General features: G+C 37.0%; 2 protein-coding genes across 5 annotated transcripts; one reads left to right on the top strand and one right to left on the bottom strand.

Annotated features, from left to right (window-relative positions):
• Positions 1 to 11,130, top strand: LOC148846955 (acyl-CoA synthetase family protein). Of its 3 annotated transcripts, XM_088950936.1 has the most exons (7): positions 1 to 543; positions 676 to 862; positions 2,617 to 2,806; positions 3,943 to 4,146; positions 9,401 to 9,700; positions 9,790 to 9,948; positions 10,026 to 11,130. In XM_088950936.1, exons 1-7 carry the CDS (start codon positions 346 to 348, stop codon positions 10,063 to 10,065), a joined length of 1,278 nt encoding a protein of 425 aa, XP_088807062.1. In that variant the 5' UTR covers positions 1 to 345; the 3' UTR covers positions 10,066 to 11,130. The 3 variants fall into 3 exon arrangements, with proteins under 3 accessions (XP_088807062.1, XP_088807059.1, XP_088807061.1); XM_088950933.1 differs by having other exon boundaries at positions 9,790 to 11,130; XM_088950935.1 differs by lacking the exon at positions 3,943 to 4,146 and having other exon boundaries at positions 194 to 543; positions 9,790 to 11,130.
• A 3,058-nt stretch (positions 11,131 to 14,188) lies between these two features.
• Positions 14,189 to 21,704, bottom strand: LOC148846956 (beta-galactosidase-like). Of its 2 annotated transcripts, XM_088950932.1 has the most exons (19): positions 21,141 to 21,704; positions 20,847 to 20,942; positions 20,644 to 20,756; positions 20,420 to 20,486; positions 20,223 to 20,315; positions 19,905 to 20,048; positions 19,245 to 19,333; positions 18,995 to 19,100; positions 18,764 to 18,851; positions 18,035 to 18,153; positions 17,789 to 17,953; positions 17,303 to 17,478; positions 16,976 to 17,085; positions 16,731 to 16,840; positions 16,523 to 16,633; positions 16,330 to 16,437; positions 16,009 to 16,214; positions 15,598 to 15,916; positions 14,189 to 14,783 (listed from the first exon to the last, which is right to left on the bottom strand). In XM_088950932.1, the coding sequence occupies exons 1-19, from the start codon at positions 21,348 to 21,350 to the stop codon at positions 14,673 to 14,675; spliced, it is 2,541 nt and encodes an 846-aa protein (XP_088807058.1). In that variant the 5' UTR covers positions 21,351 to 21,704; the 3' UTR covers positions 14,189 to 14,672. The 2 variants fall into 2 exon arrangements, with proteins under 2 accessions (XP_088807058.1, XP_088807057.1); XM_088950931.1 differs by having other exon boundaries at positions 16,731 to 17,085.
• Positions 21,705 to 23,109: the final 1,405 nt, after the last annotated feature.

Below are 23,109 nucleotides of genomic sequence, written 5' to 3' on the forward strand. Positions count from 1 at the left end.
GATTTTCATTCTCAAAAGGAGGGGAGGAAATGATCATTCCCTTAAACAGGGAATATCATCCCACCAGAAATTGGAATCAGAATTCAGAATGGACTCCATTCCAAATCGGATTACAGACCCTTATTTCCTTGAACCAAACGGACCCTTATTCTTTCTCAGTAATCGGATTTGATGCGCACAATCTCTCTCTCTCTCTCAACAGTTTTACCCGGGTGAAGGAAGTTCGCTTTACACGGCTTCGAATATTGGTTTTGGCGGGTAATCAACTCGGCTGATCGAATGATCGCGTGAGTGTGACCTCTATCCGAGCCTCGTTGGTTTCGTTCTTCTCCGGTTCATTTTGCGATGAACAGATTACCCGAAATAACCGATATTTTGACGAAGCTCGCTTTACACCTACAAAGCGAACTTCCTTCACCCGGTGACGAAGAAGTTTGTGATCCCGCCATTTCGTCGTTGAATCAATCTCTCAACTTAAATGAAGTGTCTAGGGTTAGGGTTTTGGATACTGCCCTCTCTTTGATGTGCTTCAAGGCACCCAAGGTCAGTCCTTGTTGTTGCATTTTTTTCCCAATACAAACTGGTTCATCATCGTCAGCAAGTCCTCTCTCTCTCTCTCTCTCTCTCTCTCTCTCTCTCTCTCTCTCTCTCTAAACATATATACTTATTCTACAGGTATTCGGTTCAGAAATTGAATACATGGTGAACACGGTTGTGACTGTTCTATCTTCAACGATATCTTGCAAGGTGTTGCGTTTTCAGAAAGAGGAGTTTCTGCAGGTGGGAAGCTCGATTTCCAGTTGCGAATGTTCTGAATTGGTTCGTGTGTGCGTGGATGTGCTTGATAGATTGGAAGGACATGGTAGGTTTAGCAGGGTCTCTGTCCTTGCAATTTCTATTAGGGGTGATATGATATTTTGATCTGTATATACCTTTGGAATTCTAGAATGAAAGTCAAACTTGTGCATTTGAAGCATAAGCTATACGACAATGGCATTTGCATTGGTGCATTATTACTACATAATTACCACAAGGTCTTTCTTTCAGTGCATTATCTAGTACATGGTTTGACCTTATTGGTCATGATGTTTTTTTGCGTGTTCTTTATAACATATTTGTCTTCTGACATTATTTTATTTATTTTTCTTTTTTTCTTTTTTAACCATGATTGGATTTGTGTGAATAACTAAGTTCCTTTTTATCCACCTTGCTTCCTAGTAGATTTTTGATATTGTACGGTCCAAGTTATATTTGAATTCTATATCCATTTATCCAACATATTTGGAACAGCAGTGACTAAACAGTTATCAAAAAGCAACAATTTCACATGTAGGACCCTGATAAGGGCCGCAATGGGCAAACTTTACTTCTTTAAATGGGTATGCATTGGCATTGAAGGTCATTAAGTGTGCAGTATTGTGTTTCTTTGGTTGTTCACGTGGATTCATTTCATGCTGAAAGGGCGTCAACAGTTCCACGTCAATGTTTGTCTGTCATCAAAGTTGCTGTTGCTGCTAAATATGAGGCCGAGGGCAACAAGGTGATTTTGATAGTGTTTGAGACTGATAGGTCCAATCTGTAAATAGGAGAAGAGCATACGTCAGAGGCCCTGGGTGTTATCCCAGGTGTGGATACTCCAACGCTCAAGTTAGCCGAGTGCTTAAAGAAGGGTCGGACCAGGCAAGAGACGAGAGCTTAGATCTTAGTCCTTAATAGCCAAGAATGGTTCCCTTTTATTTTCTTACCTTGAGGTGAGTGCCCCCTTTTATAGCTAACCTTGCCTTAGGAGTGGTTGGAAGTAGTTGGTGATGTGTGGCCAGGATTTGATCTGGCCGATGCCACATGGCACGATTTGAGGCCCGCCAAGCATCCCTACATCAGTTGCATTGTCTTTCTTTGCTAGTAACATAAAGAAAGAGGAACCGACACTTTTTTACTGAAAACCCTCAACTATAGAAATATTGGATTGGAAGGGGACCTCAAAAGTGGTGAAAAGGTGGCATAAGGAGGAGTTGATTCCTTGGCAATACAGGGACACCATGAAGGAGATTAAAGAGCTTAAAAAGGAGAGAGTTATCAATGTAAAATGTGTTCAAAGAGCAGTTAATGGGATGGCTGATGAATTGACAAAACAAGGTGTAAATTAAGATCAATTATTTGGAGCCAGGTGGAAAATCAGGTTGTAGCAGATACTATACAGTAATATTTTATGAGGTGGCCTCCTTGGCTACCTAATCTTTGGGATGCTTGACATCGTTGTTAATATTATAATTCTCTTCATTAATAAATTTCAGTTATCTATAGATAAAAATATCATATAGGAAGTTTTAGCTAGAAAAGCATCATTCTTCATTGTTCCTTAATATTCTTTCCTTTTCTGATTTTCTCCTTACTCAAATTTTGCATTCTAGAAAATGTTAGTACTTTATTGCCCTTTCTATTCTCGTATAGAGAATATTGACCAGCTTTGTATAGCAGATTAACCTTTTCTTTTTTACTTTGTCTTTTATTTTTATTTAATTATTAATTTGTTGGTAAATTTAGCTTTGATGCTTGAATGCTTAATGGTCTTTTGCAGTGATTCAGTGTGTTGACTATATCTTTTAACAAATGCAGCATCACTTTTCCATTTGCTGTTTAGTGCTATTTTAAGAGTGGCATCATCATCATCTTGTTATCAAACTCTTTTCCCCTTAAATTGGATTCTTAATGTAAAATCAAGTTTTAAAAGAAACTTACTCATTTCAAAGCTACACCGGCTTTTACAAGAGGAGATCACATTCAACAACCAGGGAATGCCATTGAGGTATGTCAATATGACTTGTATACCATTTATTGTGAATAGGTAACAATCATGAACTGCTGTCTTTTTCTTTTGATAGTGATGAAGTACTGTCTTTTTTCTATTTCTATATTTCAGAATATCACCCTGATATTTTTTGCCCTTTTAATGACTTCTATATGTCCATTAAGTGTGGCAAATATGCGAAAGCTTAGATTGGTGAGTGGTAAAACTAGGAAGGACAAGGTTAGAAATGAAGTCATACAAAGGAGCCTAGGAGTAGCTCCAATAGGTGATAAAATGAGAGAAAGTAGATTGAGATGGTTTGGTCACATCCATAGAAAGCCATCTACAGCACCCGTTAGAAAAAGTGATCTATTATAAGTTGAAGGGGATAGAAAAGATAGGGGCAGACTGAAAAGGACTTGGGTGGAAGTAATAAGAAATGATTTAAGCGCTCTTAATTTAACAATGGGCATGGCACTGAATAGAACTGAATGGCAAAACAGGATTTAACTGATCCCATAAAGATGGGATAAGGCTTTGATGATGTTAATATGCTCATTAATGCTAGTGATGTAATAATTCCTTAAAATTTTTGGTTTCTGTCCTTGCTGGAGAGGATTAGAGATCAGCCAGTGTCTTACATGCTAGGGCATGCTGTGGCAGCTGGAAAGGTGCTGGTTCCTAGGGCGGTTGATCATTGATGGTGGGAATGGAATTAATGCCATTACAAGGAAAGCTGTTGTGAGGCTATTATTAAAGGAAAACCACCCCACTGGCAGTGTTGCTACATGGGTTGGAGACCAACAATTGAGTAACAAGAAGATGTTTAGTGACCCTCAAGATAGAGAGTTTTATAGAGGAGCTGTGTTGTGATGTTCTACTATGACTATGATCTACATTCTCCTTGAATGACTCTGGTTGTATGATATGTTAGTTATCTATGATTCCTGTAATATTACTATAGTTTCATCCTGGCTCCATGGAGTTTGTTTTGAAATTGATGAAACAGAAGAATGACATGCATACACCTTGAACAAGTGCCGTATCAGCAGGATTGGGAGGGACCTGCAAATGATTGTTGCCATTTTATTTAATATGATATATGTTCTTTTCTAATTGTTACTTGGTTATTTCTGGAATTGATCTCTTCACAGGTTGCATTTGTGGTATCTTGATCCGCTAACTTTAAAGCATGATATTTCAAGAATTTTGCAAGAAACTGCACAAAGACCTTTCATTTGTTTGAAAAAAGAATTGCATGAGAGGATAAATTGGCGTTCTCTAATTATATGCTTGGTCCTTTCTCCAACAATGTTTATTGAGACAAGGGGTCTCTTGCATAAGTGGTTTCTGTTGACGTAAGTTCCCTACTTCTTTCACCATTCAATGGCTTTTAAGCTGTTTGTTTTATATTAATCTTGAAAGGGTGGAAGTGGAAGTTTTTCAGTGCTGTCTGCTTGGCTGACCTTAACTGTCTACCCAAAACCAATAGAAAATTTGATGTTTATCCAATGCTTGTAGTTGCATGTTCCGGAACAACAACCCAAAGAAAGTCCATCTAGCTACAGTTGTTTGTTTCATAAGATTCTGCATGTGTCCTACTTCTCTGGCATTTTTATCCACTTGAGATCTGCAATATAACCTTGTGCCTATTATGCAACAAGAGGCATCTAATAAATGTTTTGAAGTCTGCCATTCTGAACGCAATTTGGGCTGGACTCAATTTGAACCTGACTATTCCAAATCATCCTTAGATAGTGTTGGGCTTGGGTTGAGGTCTCGAGCAGACCAAGCCAAACTAAATCTGGAAATATATGGTATTTTAACAGTATATTAAATCATGTGCAAATAGATGCATAGACTAGGCAGTAAGAGCATTCAGTTAATTTTTTTGATTGCTCAAGAAAGATTTTATTTTTTTTGATCAGCAAAGGAAATTTTATTAAATTAGAACAGAAAGAACATTCAGTTAATTGCAAGAGGACGGGGATGTTAGCTAAATTGTCATTTCCTTCATTTTAATTTTTCTTCTTAGTTGCACAAATCTTATACTGCCTAATCTGATTTGGTTTAAATCCTAGATGCTCACCACATGTTGTCAGAGCATGTTTGACTGTTCACTTATTACTTTCTTAGGGTTGACCTTTCAAATGATCCCTCCCAAGACTCCAGATAGCTGGGATCAAAATTGGGTAATGGGCCATTACTGTGATTTACAAATTGTTACATATCAAACTTCTTGAACTGTACTATTTAATATTTGTAATTAATTTATATGCCATGTAAAAATTCAATCAACCAGATGTTTGGATCCCACTTTATAATTAAGAGCTCTTCTTCCAATTTTCTATTGAGTGATGAAAAGAGGTGGGGGTGTATGATGGGAATTACAGAGAAACAAGTACAAAAAACATAATAAACCAGACACCAGCCCCAGAATGACTAAGTTTACATGACAAGTCAGAGCAGGATATCAGCACTTGATAGCCAGCATTATTCTTTCATCTTCTTGGAGGATTCATGCTTGAATTTTCCTCATATTGGAAGAGGGAGCCTTCTAGGCTAGAGCATTCATCATAGGCTTGAAAAAAGGGAACTTGGTCCCAGACTAGAATCTCCTTCACTAATATGGACAGCTAGAAGTCAGTCCAGACTTCTTAGGTGTTAACCAGCAGAAGCTTATTTGAAATCTGATGAAAGTTCATATTATTTGGAACTGGATTTGTGGATATCTTCCCACGAGTTGTATTACTCCTCTATATTGGGGAGGTTGTTCTATTGTTTTTGTGTATAATTAACCATCATTTTATTAATATCATAATATGTAAGCAAATGTACAAAGATATCATACATCTCTTTTTGGTAATAAATAAAAAAGAAAATTAATTAAGAGAAAAAACGATGAGTACAGGAGAGGTAACAAGATTTCACCCACGGACAAGCAAAAACAAAAAAAATCCCACCATCCCCTCCCCCTTCTACACAATCCAAAGCCCAAACAAGAAAAAGTGAAAACAATCCAACACCAAATACAGATAAATCCTAATGAAAAATTTACATGCCTAAGAACCCTCCATCAAACCCTTTCTACCCTAAATAAGCACCAAAAGTTCATCAAGATCTCCCAAAATCAATGCTCAATCAATTAGCTATTTCTGAATCTTGAATGCAATCCTTTCTACTCTCTTGTTGAGTTTCTTTTTTTTCTTCACTTTCTTAGTGGGCTCGATCCCAAATAATCCCATCTTCAATCTGGCAAAACCCTTCGACACTTGGACAGTGCATTGGTTTCTTTGAGATCTGAACCTTCTGACTGCATTGGAAATCTTCTCAAATCCTTTGGGTCAAAGGATTTAACATTAATCCTTTTTAGTTCCAGCACTGCATTCTTTTCAAAGATATGATCTGCTGCCGACTCACTATTCCCTTCAGGCCCATCCCCTTCAATTCCAACTGCTCTCATTCTGTTTGGATCTCATTATTCTTTTCATTACTGCCAACTGTTTCATGAGTCAACCTGTTTTTTTTTCTTTACCCTTCAACGGCATTAAATGCCTACCAAAATTTTCTTCCATTACCTTAAATGATGTCCTTGCGACTTCCTCTCCTATAAGGAACAAGCCCAAAGATTTACTAACCTCCACCTCAGTATTTAGTATTTACCACTGTTTCCAAATCCACTGAGCCCTAAACTTCATAAGTTTCATCAATGATAACATCTTCCAAAAGACACATTCAAATTATCATCACTATCTTCAGTCTCAATGCTTCCACCTTTAGTTTCTTTTTCTTCACCCTCTGTTAATACTTTTGTTCTGTATTTCTTTTTTTGCTATACAATTTTAACCTCCTTTTCCTTGCATCCATTATATCCAAGCTCCAAACCATCCTCCAGATTGACCACCCCACCTCTTTTTTTTTCTTCTTGTCTTTGCCTCCCACTTCTTCTAACACCAGAACTTCCTTCGTCTGACCTCCAGAAACCATTACCTTTCCATCTTTCTCCACAATACCCTTCTGTGCATCTCCATAGAGATGAAAGTCCCAGACTCCAATGCATCTGTGTTGCCTACTTGTAATGAATCTGTTACAGCCTCCACGTGCACAATCCTGTAAACTTTTTTTTTTTATCAGTAGCAGAAAACTTTCATTAATTTAAAAAAAAAGTTTAAAATACAAAGGTGGGGGGAAGTAAACCCTCTTACCACCCCCCTCCCCCTGAACAGGAAAATTACATAGTAGCCCAAAACAATTGACTTCTTCCCACCCCCTGTTTGGCCAAGGCATCTGCAAATTAATTAGCACATCTTTTAACCCACCAGACATGCACATCCAATCCTTGGGTTAGCCACTTGAAACGCCTTCTTTCATTAATGTATGCCCATAATCCGGTGTTTGCCTTCTCTATCCAGCCAATTACCACTTGCGAATCTCCTTCGATAATCAACCTATTTATATTTGACTCCTTAGCCCTTTTTACCCTCTCCAAGAGGGCCATAATTTCTTCTCTCAAAGAATCTCCAACCCCAATTAGTCCTGAAAAAAGTGCTATAACTGAACCTGCCTCTGTTCTGAACACACCACCAACCCCTGATGGCCCTGGATTTCCTTCACTGCTCCCATCAAAGTTGAGTTTGATAAAACCTTCCATCAGAGGGAGCCACATCAGATGGACAAGTTCTGGAACCACAAACTTCTCCTCCTTCGTTTTCCATAAAATTCCTTCATTAGCAGAGCATGGTTCTATCCCTCCCCAAACTAATTCAGTTTACTACTGAGCCCAGAGAATCTAATTCCTAGTTGCCTAGCTAATACATCAGCCATGCAATTTGCCAATACAGGTACCCAGAGGATTTTTACTTTCATATTCTGTGTGAGCCATCTAAACTTTCTAATTTCATCTCTGTAGGCCAATGCAACTCTTTCTCTACCAACCAATAACCACCTTAGAATCTCCAAAAACGATTAAGTTAGATTCATGTCTCTTTCTTGTTGCACACCACAAATAATAAGCTCAGCTCTTGAAGAATCTCCACTTCAATTGGTCCCGAGAATAAAGTAATTGGATTGCATGACCTTCTTCATCTCTAAAGAGTTGTGGATCTTTCCTTTCCTTCACAGGCTGCAAGTATTTATCATGGAGTTCCCTCCATAATTTAAAACGCCAAGGCGAGGCTAGGCGTCAGGGGGGCACCTTGTTGTCTAGGCGTCGCCTAGGCGATGGATTTTTTTATATAGAAAACATAGATCCTAGGGTAGTTCCCTAGGTACCATAGCCATATTTCCTTAATAATTATTCATAATTTTCATAAGAAAAGTATAGAGTTCATGTTCAAGTATAGAAAATCAACATATTCATGAGAAGAAAAAAAGAAGGAAAAGAAAATTCAAACAATATAGGAGATGAACCCTTATTTTTTTTATAGGAAAAGAAGAAAAGAAAACGAAAAAGTAAGTCTTTGAGGGTTCAATACAAACACACATAGTACAAAACTGCTTGGCGATTGGGCGAGGCAAGCCTCAACTCAAAGGGCGCCTTGTTGCCTAGGTGCCCACCTACGCATCACCTTGACAACTATGGTTCCTCCCTCTAAATATTGAGTTATTGATAATCAAGGATCTTTTCCAAAGTTGCCATCTATGTGAAGAATGATATGTTAGATGTAATATGGCCTTCCCAAATCCATTTCCAAGGATAGGAATCTGAAGATGAGCTAGGGAGAGTCATAAAATGACTTCACAGAGAACCCAATTGCAGTTAGCCATCCAAAATGCAGAATCTTCTGGGTTGCCTGAATTGATTATGTGAACAAGCCTTTGTCCCAATACGTATTATGTTTTTTCTTTTTAATTTTCTTCATTTAATAAATTATCTTACTTTTTCAAAAAAAAATCTTGTACTTTATTTATTTTATGTTTAAATTGGGAAAATACATAGTCCCATGATGCTCAGATATGGATACCAAGGCAGACACAGATATGGGAAACAGGGATATCACTTCCATTTCCTAAGATCCTGGACATGGATATCGGTATGAGTGACTTACTAATTTGCTTACATCATGCCTTATATATAGTATTTGAAGCTAAGTGTCATTTCTAATACATGCAGATTTCTTACCCATGTTACTCTCTGTGATGTGGCACACATAAATGTAGGTTATATACTTGTTTGCAGTTATGTTCATAGAAAATATTATCTTTGGAGTATACTTTGGATTCTTCTATTGTGAATCTTCTTGTACTCCAAAAAACCATTGTATTGAATCAAATACAATGCAGATGAAACTTGGTAATTGTTTTTATTTTTATTAATTTATACAAATTTTCCATTATATAAGAACAATTATGGAAACGAAGGAATGCATATAATTAGGGAAAAGTAGAAATAACAAACCAAAGCTTAACTTATATCAGAATTTTGATCTTGGACCAAATTCTCTGGTTACTTCATGATCAATTTGTATCTCTTCACCAGAAAAATGCTTAAATGACATTTAATTTCATTGCCGAAAAACATTTCATGTCTCAATTGATTTTATCAGATCAAGGGGCATATTTAATCATTGGTTGAGTCACTTATTACCCAATAGGGTTTTCTATTTTCAATAGGGGTTCAACTTCCATACTACAGCTTCAAGTAGGATTAGTTTCATCAATACTAGATGCACTTGCCCAGCCAATGTGGTGGGGTATACCTGCTGAAGTTGGATCGAATCTGCCATTTTCTCGTGCCTATTTCCCCAACAATCACCGCCTATTGGTGGCTTTAGCTGGATCTATCTCGGGCAAAAGCTTCCTGCATTTGGTTCATCTTGTTACAGAACTTTTACCTCACGTCAATGCACATTCTAACCCAACTGTCAGGCAAAGAGCAGCTATCAAAGGGATGATTGATTGGAAATCCATCTGGTAAGTTTTTCATCCCATAGCAAGACGCTCATAATATTTATTTTATTCTGATCCAACCACCCAAGTCTGCTTCAATTATTACGTGGCAGGGCTATGTTGATAGATTTTCCATGTTGGTTCTTTTTTGCGGCTGCATTGCTCTTCTCTGGGGAAAATTGTGAAGTCAATTTCTTATCAAATTACACATCACAAGCTGGTGAAGATGAACAAACACATGATGTAGAGCCATATCGTGCTGCTGCTGCAAGGTATCTTGCATGGATCATAAGACCCACTGATGAATCCCATTATGATTTTCTAGTTGACTTTTTAGACAAAATATCAGGGTCTTGGGCTATGAAAAAATATTGCTTGGGTATGCATAACAATGAGAAAGTTGGCTGCAAGAAGAAACTCAAATTTAAGGACATCAAGAAGGATTATCTGGCCTCTAATGAATATGATGGTCAGACAGTGCGACTCTGGATCAAGGAATTCCAGGATGGTTATCTAAGGTATTGGAATAAAACTGGCAATGGTATTTGTAGATCTGAAGCAAGAGCACCACACGCTTTTAGCCCTCAGCAAAATTTGTTATTTAGAAGAATTCCATTGGGTATCTTTATTGGGAACTACAGTTCCATAGAGGAAAAAGGGTGTGAGCTGCTGCTTCACTATGCTGCAACAGGTGCTATACTTTTGTCAGGGGAAACTCAAGTTGCTGGATTGGAACATACAGAACAGAAACCTGGGATGCATTCCAATGATAAAGGCCCGATTTCATGGTTCAAAGAAAGTCAAAAAAAGGAGACTGTTGCAAGGGTCTGCCTTGTGTTAGAGTTATTTGATGCTATTGAGGATATATCGGCTTCGATATTTGAGGTTGAAGAGAGACGACTAGGTTTTATGTACCGGCTGAAAGTAAAGGCTGTAAAGTACTTGGTTAAATGTATCGAGGAACTACTCCAATGCCAACATGATGAAGATGAAGGGGGAGTTCTGATGTTAATGGATCTTCACAGGAGATTGGTGCAATGGAGTCATCACTTCCCAGCTTCCAGTGCCTTGGATGATGTTGTTAGAACTTTGAATTGTAAAATATCTTCTAAGAAGGTTCAGTAGATAAAAGGAGCATATGCTATCCTTCAACCTATGGTCGGTTTGTGACATCTCTTTAGGTTGTGCTGTCTTGAAAATAGTGTAAGCAGGGATAGAAAAAAAAAGAGAGGAGAGGAAGAAAAAGGGTAATCATTTTTACTTGGTTGTTGTAATAGTAATGTTAGTGGGGAGGTGTTTTTGTCTCTACCTCTTATGGGTCTTCGCCTACAAGTTATACTGGATAACAATTGACAAATCATATTCCCAAATTTCCTAGTGTCTTTCTTTACTTGTAAACGGAATTGAGTAATTGGGAATTATATGAATGGAGATGACCCATCTTTGTTTGAAAATAACTTATGGAAAATCAGAAGGAATGCCGTTCTCCTACATTATTTACATATTGGAAAATATTTGTTTTCCACTCATTTCACATACAACTAAAACTGTAATTCCACTGTAAAGCGGACTTCAGGAAATTGTTTATTGTCCTTTATTTTTAATTATTTGATTGGTTCTCACAATTTGAAATATGTCTGAATCATGGTTTTCAAAACCGACCCGGGGACTGAACCGGTCAGGGGTCCAGTTACCAGGTCGAACAGTCAGCCCATTCTGATAAAAAAAATAAAAAACAGTCAAAACTGTTGGAACGGTTCGAGTGGTTAACCTCCTGGGTCACTGGTTTGTTGACCAAAATCAACGGTTTTGGGGAAAATCGAAACTGGTCACCTGACCAGTTCCCGGTATTTCCGGTCTGACCGTCTGGTCTGGTCTGGTTTTGAAAACTATAGTCTGAATCTCAAACTTGATAGCTTTCTGAATCTCTGCCTGTTTGAACCATTCAAATCGTCAACCTACCATAATTCCGGTTCTCCCAAAACCTGGTTTTTGCTGTGTTTGAACCATTCAAATCGTTGCCCAATTCATATCCCTTTACCAGAAAATACTTACGATGGCATTAAATTTGTTAATTAGAAAAACGTTTTCTGGCTGAAAATTTATGCTAAAAGATCAAAAGGGTTTTAGTTAATCCACTTCTATAGTTGATTATCCATCACTATATTCATCAGGAGAATAGCTTCACTACATAGCTTCAAGTTGAAAGTGTTATCAATATTCAATATTAGATGCAAAGCTCAGCCAATGTGGTGGGGTCCATCCACGGAAATGGTATCAAAACATACTTTTTCTTGTTTTTCTCAAGGTTTTTAAAATCGAATCGGACAGCAAACTGTTTAGGGGTCCGATTCCTGGGTAGAACAGTCTGACCATTCAAACCGAATGGATGGCCTGTTCTGACAAAAAATAAAAAATAAAAAATAAAAAATGACCAAAAACCATTGGATGGTTCGACTGCTCAGGTCAGCAATTTGCTGACCAAATCAATGATTTTTTACCAAAATACAGTTTTAGGGTAAAATGGAACCGATCAGGTGATCGGTTCCTGGTTTTTCCAGTCAAACCGTACGACAATGATTGAACATTGAGCTAGGGCCTTAGTTCGCTCCTTCCGTGATCGGTCAATCTTAAATCTTGAGTCTGAGAGTGGTCACTTGGTGCTTATTAGGGAATTGCTTTCTCATACCAAAAAAGTAAGCTCCTGTCTGATTGTGGTCCTATAAATGGGTGGGACCATGATTGTGACTTTTGTCTTTTGTCCTAGGGGTGTTCTGGTCCAAACCTCTAAATTGGACCAAAGCAAACAGAAATTGGCAGTTTGGTTTAGAAAATTTTAAAATTTCAGTTTATGGTATCAATCTAGTTTTCTGAATTTAAGAAATTAGACCAAACTAAATCAATATATTTCAGACTCTCAATTGAATACTTGTATTATATTTGTTATTTATACGTATGTCATTTTGGCTTTCAAATTGGGTTAAGCCTATTAAAATGGCCCAATCCATAGTAGAAACCGGACCCGATTGTAATAGAATTTTTATGCTAACTCGGTTTGGTCTGATCTGAGAATCTCAGACAGTAATTTTTTGGTTTACTCTGAGATTTTCCACTGGACCGTGAACACCCCATTTTGTCCTTATTGCATGATTACAGAAAAAATGTCAGGTAAAGAGCAGCAGAGGCGGGGATCATGAATCGAAAATCTGAATCAGAAATTAGCAAAGTTTTCCATTGGAATTCTATTGCTTCGATCCCACCAGTAAAACTCTTTTTCAGTTGTGCGGCAGGACTTCATGGTTGGTTTTCTGGGCTGCATCTTTTTTTCCCCGCTACTGATGTTCTTCTCTGGGAATGGGGCTCATGAGAGAATCCTATAAAGATCTTTTGGTTGATTTTTTGACCAAAATATCGGGGATCTTTCTTGGACCATTAAAAGAAAAAACTCCAACATTGCTCATCTAGTCATAACGGTGATACAGCTGGTTGCAAGAAAAAAAAAAAAAGTTAAAAGAATCTCAAATTAAGGGACAAACAGGAAGATCATATCATATGGCCTAGTGGGATATACTGACAATAGTTGTAAATCCTCTAAAATATAAGTACCAGACGTATTGGGTTATGCAATTGTGTAGGCTAAAGAAGCTAACATCTGCTTCGTATTATTGCAATTGGTGCTATACTTTTTGTCAAATGAAACTTGATATACTGGATTGAACACACAAAGAGATAAAGGGGACTGTTGCAGGGGGCCACCTGTTTAGTATGTTAGATATTGTAGAGGATATATCAGCTTCAAAGGTAGATGCTGATGGGGGATGGCTGCATTTTATTAGCTGGCTGAAACTGAAAGTAAAGCTATAAGGTACTTGGTCAAATACATCAAGGAGCTGCTCCAACTCAGAAATGGTCATCAATTCTGATTTGGGAGCGAATGTCTTAAAAAAACAGTGGATTGATCAGTTTTTTTTGTCATTACATGTGTACGTACGCAAGTAAATGAATGCATGTAAACGTATGTATGAGGAGCATATAGAAATAATCTACTTAATGCACAATGTAGTGTTCATATTACATGGAAACTTCCAGGGTGCATAACTTTTCCATATTGAAAACTTGCTAATACTGTATTACATATTTTTTTCAACATTATATTTGAGTAGCAGCTTTCTCTTGAGAATATATACAGGTAAATAATGTAATTTCAGTAATAAAGACGTTGGAAGATTGGATCCTAGATAATGGGCAACTAGCAGATAATGGCACAAAGCGAGCCAACATCTTCCTTAGAAAAGCCGACATATAAGCCTGATATGGACAAGGCCCCCTCGCACCTAGTCACTGATAATGTACATAATGCATATTCTATGCAATCCTAGTAAAGGAACAAAACTAATGTGGCTTTGATGAAACTAGTTTATAGAGACAACCAAGAATTTTTGATCTGGAAGAGAGAGAGAGAGAGAGAGAGAGAGAGAGAGAGAGAGAGAGCGCAAAAATCAAGGACTCAACTTTTGATAACTGATAAGCTTTTATTACTACTATAATTCGATCTTGCAAGGGCAAGTAATGAAATGATCGCTCCTTCAGAAAAGAAATTACATAAGAAAAGGAGATTAAATTCCTCGCAAGCTAACAGCCTGCGTAAGAATTTTCAAAGACTAAAACATTGCACATGGACTCAAAATATGTGGTCTCGATGTGCTCTACTAAGCCCGCCCCCCCCCAACCTCTGTATTATATAAAGCTGTGCGACATTGAGCATGTATTTTATGTACATGAAGCTTCTTCCCCTCATCTTCAAAATCTATATGACCTTTGGCCATATGGTGTGTTGTATGCTTTAACAACTTCATCCTGCCCCAAAACCGAAACTAAGCTACCTTGGAGTCATTGGAGGTGTACACTCAAATTACCAAGGCACTTCAAATAACCACCAAAGAAGAATAAATCTGGATGATTCTTCATTTTTATTACTTTGACATATTGCCAAGTCTCAACTGCAGATGGCTTCAACTGAGAGCTTCTTCATGATATTTGGACATGGATCCCCACCAAAAACCTCAGGAGCTACACTTACTGCACAAATTTGCTTCCCAATGCAGTTCTGCAAGAGACCCATTTGTGTTAAATTTTCTGAAAGACAATAGAAGAAAACTATGCAAAAATATCCAACAAACAACAGTCCAGACTTGGGCAAACAGATCAACTGGACTTTCGCATCAGCCTTTCAAATTGTTCAACCTAATGTCCTTAAAGGTTGGACACTTGTATGCCACAGACAGGTTACAAAGCATGATACCACTTGGAGAATAAATGAACAGTGAGTTTTACCTAATATTTGGAAGATGCAAAAAATAGCCATCAGATTTATGCGTTGCACAATTTAGTTATAATTCTTTCTCCAACAAGAGCAGAATTATTGGCTGTTTTACATGGGATGATTTTTGGCAAAGAATAAGTATAATGGGATAATTGTGGAGGGAGATTCAAAGCTAGAGTAGGATGGTTGAAAAATGAAGCACAAGCAACTTGGAAAGCTAGTTGAATGTGACCCTTCAGTGGGTGCCTAGAAGTGCTAATAGTATGGCTGATGGACTATCTAGGCAAGGAGTTGGCAGGACAGAATTGTATTGGGTTGAGGTTTCAAGGGGAACATAATGTAAAGCTAATTGGGCTAGACAGTTAAAAATGGTCTACTAGCCACCTGTTGTAAATATGTATATTCTGTTTATACTCAGTTTTACTTGCTGTCATGCAAAACTTGGGAGACGGAGTTCAATCACATGCCTATAGGCCTTGATCAATAACCTGATATTCTAGCTCAATAGGCCTAGAAAGGCTCTTACTGAATACTCACAAGTAGACTTGTCACTTTTGTTTCAAAGAACTATAACGAATTCAAGATTTAGTCATTTTACCTTTTCAAAAGCATCATATGATTTGTGAGCATGACAACTTCCCTCCTGAAAGCTTCCGCATATCCCTTGTGGTGTTCCAAAGCTAGCAAACTTTATTGATGTGATCTTTGTTCCAGGGGAGCACTGAAGATGTGCTTTGGGCCTTAGGAGCCTTCCGATTTTACTAGATCTTTGTGATGGCTGCCATTCATGAATGTCAGCACAGAGACTTCCTACAGTTCTCTTGTTCAAAGAAATCCAAGTTGGATCACCACCCCATTCTTCAAAAATAACAAATAGATTCCCAGTTGGGTTCAGCCATGAGCGTGGAACATGATACCTGAGGTTAATAGGTGTTTAAAAGTTGATCATGAATTGAATTGTATAACAATGCAAACTCTATGTTATTTGAACAAATAAAATTTGTCCTACCATCTTTGTGATGCCTCCCCACAATTACTTTGACATTTGCTGTCATCATATTCTCCAGCATAACTACAATTACCACAAGTACCAGATGCCTTGTATGCAGGCCAGTAGCGACCAATGCTCTGACCATTTATCCATATTTGACCTTTTCCCATGCTAGACATATCTAGAGCTAGTGGTTCATTCCCAGTTGGGGCATCAAATATAGCCTGAGCATATAACCAAATAAAGGATGCCTTAGTGAACAGGCAAACATAGAAATTGATATTTACAGTTCATATCAGAAGATTAGCATGGAGGCCTTAATTGAGGCTCAATCCTCACCTTATACCATGATAAAGGCTGCTGTTTAGCAATTGAAGACCCCTCCCACTCAACAGAAGAACTTCCACTTACTGTATGCAGGCCTAAAGCTTCACCTTGTAGACCAATCTGCAGAGAAGCATCCAAAGAAATAATTCCCCTTAGCATGGTTCCAGAAAAAGGGCATGAACAGTGAAGAAAATTGAAGACAAACCTTGTAAGACCATTTCTGCCATGACAAGTCTCTTGTCCCCTCATTAAGACCCTTCAACACAACTGGGCCAAGTACTCCAGCATTCCATGTCTCAAAATGTGTGCCAACATTCTGAATTCAATCACATAAAGTAAAGCATTAGTTTAGTCAAAATTTCTTGTCTTCAAGACAAAGTTCAAGAACATCTACAGAATGAGTAAGAACAAACCGGAAGGCCAACAGCTATGCTTAACAGAGAGATTTTGTTAATGCCAGCAATCAGCTTCACATTATCACTAAATGTCAATTTTGGGTTCTCTAAACTTCCATACACAGTTCCTGTCATAAAATGGATGAGTGCAACTTCTTGAAAACAATATAGAGAGAATAACAAAGAAAAGGAAGAGATAAAACATAGATAATTTGGCAAAGTAGTTTGTACACTTCCATAAAATGCCAGAATTGCATGCTTACCTGATAATTGACCATTGATGAAAACATGCAAAGCATGGCCTGCTGATGATACAGTGAGGACAGGATACTGTCCACTCTTCAAAAATTCTTCATTGGGGTCAATCTGGACACTGCAGAGAGAGCAGAATGTGCACAAAAGATAAGAATATAGAAGTGGTATCATTGTTATCACCAAAATAAAAGCAACATCAACAATACAACAATTGTGACTATAATAATTATATAATAGTGATAACATTGGTGGTGTCATGATGACAACTTTTGATGGCACAACTGTTTTGCCCATGTCTCAAAGAGAGTAAGAACATAATGGATCATATTACTCACTCGGTCATGTACCACAAATAGTCTGAGGCATCTCTTGTGAGATTGATCTGCTCCAGCAATCCAACCATTGTAAATGAGTTGTCATCATAGGAGGCAGTCTCTTCAGTGTATGACTGCCAAGGAAACCCTTCGCTGCTAACTGCTGTCATCTTCATCAGTGAACTTTGGGCACCAATCTATACAGAAATTTGGATAAATATGTCAGAAATAATTGGGAAAAAGGAAAATAGATATTAAAAGCTTGGAAAGTAATAATCATCACCATTCACATATTTATCTCATAAAGAAGACCAGTATGGCTTTCTTTTGAATTTTTGTTCTAGATAAAAAAAATTATGTAACGTTTTCTTGCAAAAAGGGGTTGAATTTTTACCACTATTTGAAAATTTCAATGAGAACAAATGATAATTTGAATAAGTATAATGTCCTCTCAAACATGCCACTCGTAATGAACACAAGAAGCTCAACCTAGAGTTTTTTCCTCACCCTTGCTGTATTGAAGATGGTATTCTTGCAGTCAGGAAGGATGCTAATTGACCAAGGAGGTAAATCGTAATGCATATTCTCAAAAGCCACCTTTGCGTAGGCATTTGAATCATAGTTTGCAAGGAATGCAGCACAAGCTCCTGAATTTGACCTGAAGACATGAGCCTGGATAGGAAGCAGATGGATTATGAAAAAAGGCTTTCATAGAGTACCATAGAAAAAGGATTTTACACAGAAGTAATTTACCTCTTGATAATTTCCAAATGATATCACAGTGGGATCTGCAGAAACTAAAGCTGGTTCACACAACTTGATTGCTCTATGCAGATCTCTCAAATGACCCCATTTAGGTTCCCTGAGTAGTCCTACAAGTTGAGTTGAGAATCTGGTAAGTCTAACTTGGACTCCATTATTCTTTGCATGGATTAACTGGGAAGTGGTTAATTATTAACCTCTGTTGAGAGTTTGTATATAGCTTTCTAGAGAGGATTTTAGTTACTATATGGGAATCTTAAGTTCAAACAAAAATGCAGGAAAGCTCTCTAGAAAATATTTGGAGAAGGCTGGAAAACTATTGGAATAGTAGCAACCTGAGGTTATAGACCATACATATGGTCTATAGTTGTCGGTTCCACATGTGAAGCAGTTAATCAGTAATAGAGAAAGGGGGGGGGGGAACCCATTCCATGCAAATCTACTGTAGCAAACATGAGTACGAAGAATGTAATAATTAATCCATCATTTTCTGTTTGTCACAAGTCCAAAAATAGGACGTTCTCAATAATTTGGTTGAGCCATTTTGAAACTAAAAGATCTCTAGTGTTATCTACCAAATGGCTATCTTCCTGCTCCTCATGCATGTTAGAGAAACAGCTGTCTTGTATTCAGTGCTTACTTCTATGATACCTAGACTACATATAATCTGTTGGATTCGTGATTGTATACTACTGTTAAGATTCAATGTTGAGAAAATACCATATTCGTCAATTGGAGCATCAAAATCATAGCTAGTGGCGATGAAGGGACCACCAGCTGTCCGGCCAAAATTTGTTCCTCCATGGTACTGGAGCACAAGATTAGAACAGAAACAACTTCAGGTAAATTAATTCTGGAATCTTTTTTTTTATCAATAACAGTGAATTCTGGAATCACCATGTGACAGTTGGATTTGATCCACTTGGTAGTAAAAGAATGAGTTGAACATACCATGTAGTAGTTAATGAATGATCCACTCTTCTGTACAAACTTGGCAACTGAAAATGCAATATCCTCAACTGGTCGATGAGGAACTGGCCCACCAAACTCTGTATACCTGAGGGTTGCAACAAAGGGACAGATAAAATATCTCTTAAAATTATAGTTGACTTCTCTGATATTCTAATGGGGGGTTCAAGAAGCAGAAAATAGTTTGCAGCATTGGGATTTCTTAGATCTTAACCAGGAGTAGGCAATTTACCAGCCTGTCCAGACTTCTGTCCACATCTTGGGTTTATAAGGCTTGTTAGGAGAGAACCAGTCACAGTAGAAACCATTGCAGGAGTTTATCTGTTGAAAATCAATAAAAAAAGAAAATTAAAAGGAAGCAGCATGGATGACGTATGTCATATGTCTAGAAGTTTTGGTTGCTCAACAAAATAACAAGACAACCTGTCAAAGCATACATACATATGAAATCCAGAAATTGCAGAATTCAACCAGAATGGAGGAAACACAGACCACCCAAACAATTTGGTCAAAAAAATTCTCTCTTTTTTATCTGGGAGGCTAGGGGAATGATGTTTCTATTGCCTCCAACTCTCAGAAGTGACTACAAGATGTGGTTATGAATGATTAAAGGAGAATAAACAAAATTCATAACCTACAGGAAATTAAATACCGACAAAACATAACAGATAGACAGGCTCAGAAAGCAAGAACTGAAGCATGTGCAGACGAGAATAAACATTTTCCTCATGTTCATTCACGACCACTCAAATTGTAAGCTCCACTAAGGAGAAGCATGTTACACGAAAAGAGCCAAAAATGATTATAGGAAAATGACAAAAAAGAAAGATAAAAAGGGATATTTTAAGGTAAAAAAGAAAAAGAAGAAAGTGTAGACTGCATAGGCACTTACCATTGGATCAGGGGCATCATCTTGCTTGCACATGACCCATGGGACTCCGGTGCCAAGATCAACAGCCATTTGTGCCGCCCATTTAGTATAAGCTTGTCCAGGAGCACCAATTTCCCACTCAACAGGTCCATATTCATTCTCTATCTGCGAGGGGAATCAAGGAGAGGAATCCATCAGTTTCTCCACCCAGTTGCTCATTTCATTGTGTGATTGACTATTTCAATTGGCAGTGAACTTTAGACTCTAAACAGAAACAGACCCAATTCTGAAAAATTGAGGAAGACGAGAAAGAAATGCTCTGAACGTCTATTTCGTTACCTGTAACATAATTATCGGACCACCCTGAGGTTCGAACAAAATTTCTGCTTTCATCATATCGACAATCTTTTTAGTAAATCCTTGCATTGCCACCTTCATTAAAATAATTAAGAAAATCAATCAGTAGAACAGTAGAGAGGACTAAAAAAAATGACAGGAAAATCTGAAGAAGCATGAAAAGAACCGAAGTATCCAACCTTGAAAGGCTCATTATCTGTTCTGAACTCGACGCCAGGAACATATTTCAGCCAAACTGGGAAACCCCTGAAATGAAAACAGTTGAGACGCTTGACATTTAAAAATATTACTTCATGTTTTTCAAAAAAAAAAAAAAAAGAAAAAACGTGAAAAGGGAAGTAAAAAGAGCATTTTGTTTTCCTTTTATTTCGCTATTTTGTCATTAATATATTCTTCTTATTACCCAAAGTTCCATTCTGCGCAGACATAAGGGCCAATTCGGAGGTGAACATAAAGACCTGCCTGCTGCACTAGTTTGATAAAACGAACAAGATCGTACCTCCCCTCAAAATAGTACTACAGATGTTAAGAAAGATTAACAATATCAAACAACTGAAACTTCCAAAAGAATGAGAAGCCGAAATTGAAGTAAGAGTTTTCAATTACTTGGCCCGGGGAAGGCTCGTGACCATTCCAGAAAACATAGGTTTGGATAACATCCAAACCTCCATCTTTGGCCTTCTGAATAAGATCCGGCCACATCTGCAATCGATCCAAAGATAAAAAAAGAAACTTAATAAAATCATTAAAGACGAGCAAAACAATTATGAGAAGTTAAAAAAGGAAAGTTGGAAAATCCAGAGATACCCATTAACTGGATAGCCCCATGGATAAAGTGCGATGAAAATGCAGAGAAAAATTGAAACCAGAGATACCCAGTAACTACATTTGCATTAATACCTCAGGAGTGCTTCGTGGGTAGTGAATGGATCCCGAAAAAAGGATCCTCCTATGCCCATTAATAATTATGGCTTTTTGGTCGTAAGATACAGAGGCTTTGACAGATGAAACCCAAACCCATGAAAACAGGAATAGAAACAGGAAAATTCTGGTTCCCAACACATTCGACATTGCAGGTGTGAAGCCAAGAACTCTGCTTCTCAAAGCCATGACCTTTTGTTCTTCTTCCTTTTCACTTTATACTTCTCTTCTTAATAGAAAGAAAACTGCAGAAGAAAAATGGAACAATAAAGAAGGATGGCTCTTATTTTCTTTCTTAATAGAAAGAAAAATGCTCTTGAGAATATTTATGCAGATGGATCTATCAGCAAAAAATATAATATGTGGGGAGGGGAAAAAAGAGCGCGTTTTGGACTTAAAAGTACTGTAAAATCCAAAGCCGGTTTGGCTGGAAAAACAAGAAGCCTGAAACCGGCTTTTCTACAGTCGGAGAACGAGGTGAGAATGCTGAATGACCCACTTTTGACTGACCTATCTCTGACGCAGGGATTCAACCGAGTAGTTGCTTCTGAGGTGGACTACAGTCTATTTATCCATATTCTTTATTTTTTCATTTTTCACTTTATGAGTTTTCTTTTTATAGCTTTTCTTGTTTTCGATTTTCTTTTAAAAGCATATACTATAAATGGCTTTAAGAATATTTATGAAATTTTACGAGGATAAAATTTAAAGTGGTGATATTAAGATATTCAATACATCCAATTTTCTATCATTAAATCCAATATTTAAGGTATTAATTTGCATTTACCTTCATTAGATTATATAGTTAAAGTTTTTTTTTTCTCATCATTAAATTCTATAATTAAATCTATACATAATAAATTAATAATTTTATTAACATAAAAACTTATACTTTTAATATCTACCTGGAAAAAAAAATTAGTGTTTTCATTTAGGTAGTGGTAAGATGTTAAACCGTTTGGGTCAAATGGGCCAATCCATGTTGTCACAATTAAAGTATAAGTTTTTATGTTATTTAAATTATTAATTTATTATGTATAAATTTAATTATATAATTTAATAATGAGAAAAAACAAAAAAGTTTAAATATATGATTCAATGAAGGTGAATGCAAATTAATACCCTAAATGTTGTGTTTAATGAGAGAGATTTGGATGCATTGAATATACTAAAATTACCTCTTTTCAACTCATTTAATATCAATAACCAACTACCCTTTTTGCTCTCATTTTTTATCAATGAATTTAAATATAGAGGGGTAAGTTTTAATATCATATATTTGACATAATAAACAATAATACGAATGATAAACAATGTTTTAAAAACCGACTCAGAATCCAATCAGCTTTTTCCTTTGAGTCATAGGTCACTAGTTCGACTATAAAGGTCAAATGAGTGAAACCGCTTTACGTCAATACTATGTGTGTGTGTGTGCAAAAATACATATTTTATCAATAAATAGTATAATTATGTTTTACATATATTATAGTTATATTTTACATATATTTTTAATTATGTTTTACATATGTTATATATAATATATGTATTATGTTACATTTATTTATGTTTTTAATTCAGATTTTAATTTTATTTATAAAAATATTAAAATTACATTTTAGGGCCAAAAGGTTTTTTTTTTTTTTTGTGAAAATAGCAATACAAGGCACCTAAGGCCCTTAGGACGTATAGATCTTAAAAAGTTACTCGAAAAAAAAAAAGATAACCCCAATTAGACATTGAAGTACAAAGTTATGGCTTCCAAAAGTTTGCACATAATTAAGTGTGCAACCTACAACCTGGTTACTGGGTCGAACAAGGCAATGGTTGAATCACCCAGCTGAGTTAGACGGTTTTTAATTAAAAGGGGGAGTTTCAATAGAACTAAACCCAAGATCAAGGTCGAGTAACGGTTCGAATGGTTCAATCGGCCAGGTCAACAATCGGTTGA

Source organism: Nelumbo lutea, chromosome 6, assembly GCF_056320005.1.
Source record: "Nelumbo lutea isolate HS-2025 chromosome 6, American lotus-T2T, whole genome shotgun sequence".
Taxonomy (NCBI): domain Eukaryota; kingdom Viridiplantae; phylum Streptophyta; class Magnoliopsida; order Proteales; family Nelumbonaceae; genus Nelumbo; species Nelumbo lutea.

Excerpts from the sequence above, each read along its gene's own strand:
- LOC148846955 (XM_088950933.1), top strand. The coding sequence starts at position 346 with ATGAACAGATTACCCGAAATAACCGATATTTTGACGAAGCTCGCTTTA. Across the intron at positions 863-2,616 it reads TGATAGATTGGAAGGACATG|CATCACTTTTCCATTTGCTG; the intron begins GTAGGTTTAGCA and ends TAACAAATGCAG. Across the intron at positions 9,701-9,789 it reads ATTGATTGGAAATCCATCTG|GGCTATGTTGATAGATTTTC; the intron begins GTAAGTTTTTCA and ends ATTACGTGGCAG.
- LOC148846956 (XM_088950931.1), bottom strand. The coding sequence starts at position 21,350 with ATGGCTTTGAGAAGCAGAGTTCTTGGCTTCACACCTGCAATGTCGAAT. Across the intron at positions 20,943-21,140 it reads ACCCACGAAGCACTCCTGAG|ATGTGGCCGGATCTTATTCA; the intron begins GTATTAATGCAA and ends GATCGATTGCAG. Across the intron at positions 16,438-16,522 it reads GGCAGAAATGGTCTTACAAG|ATTGGTCTACAAGGTGAAGC; the intron begins GTTTGTCTTCAA and ends GCTTCTCTGCAG.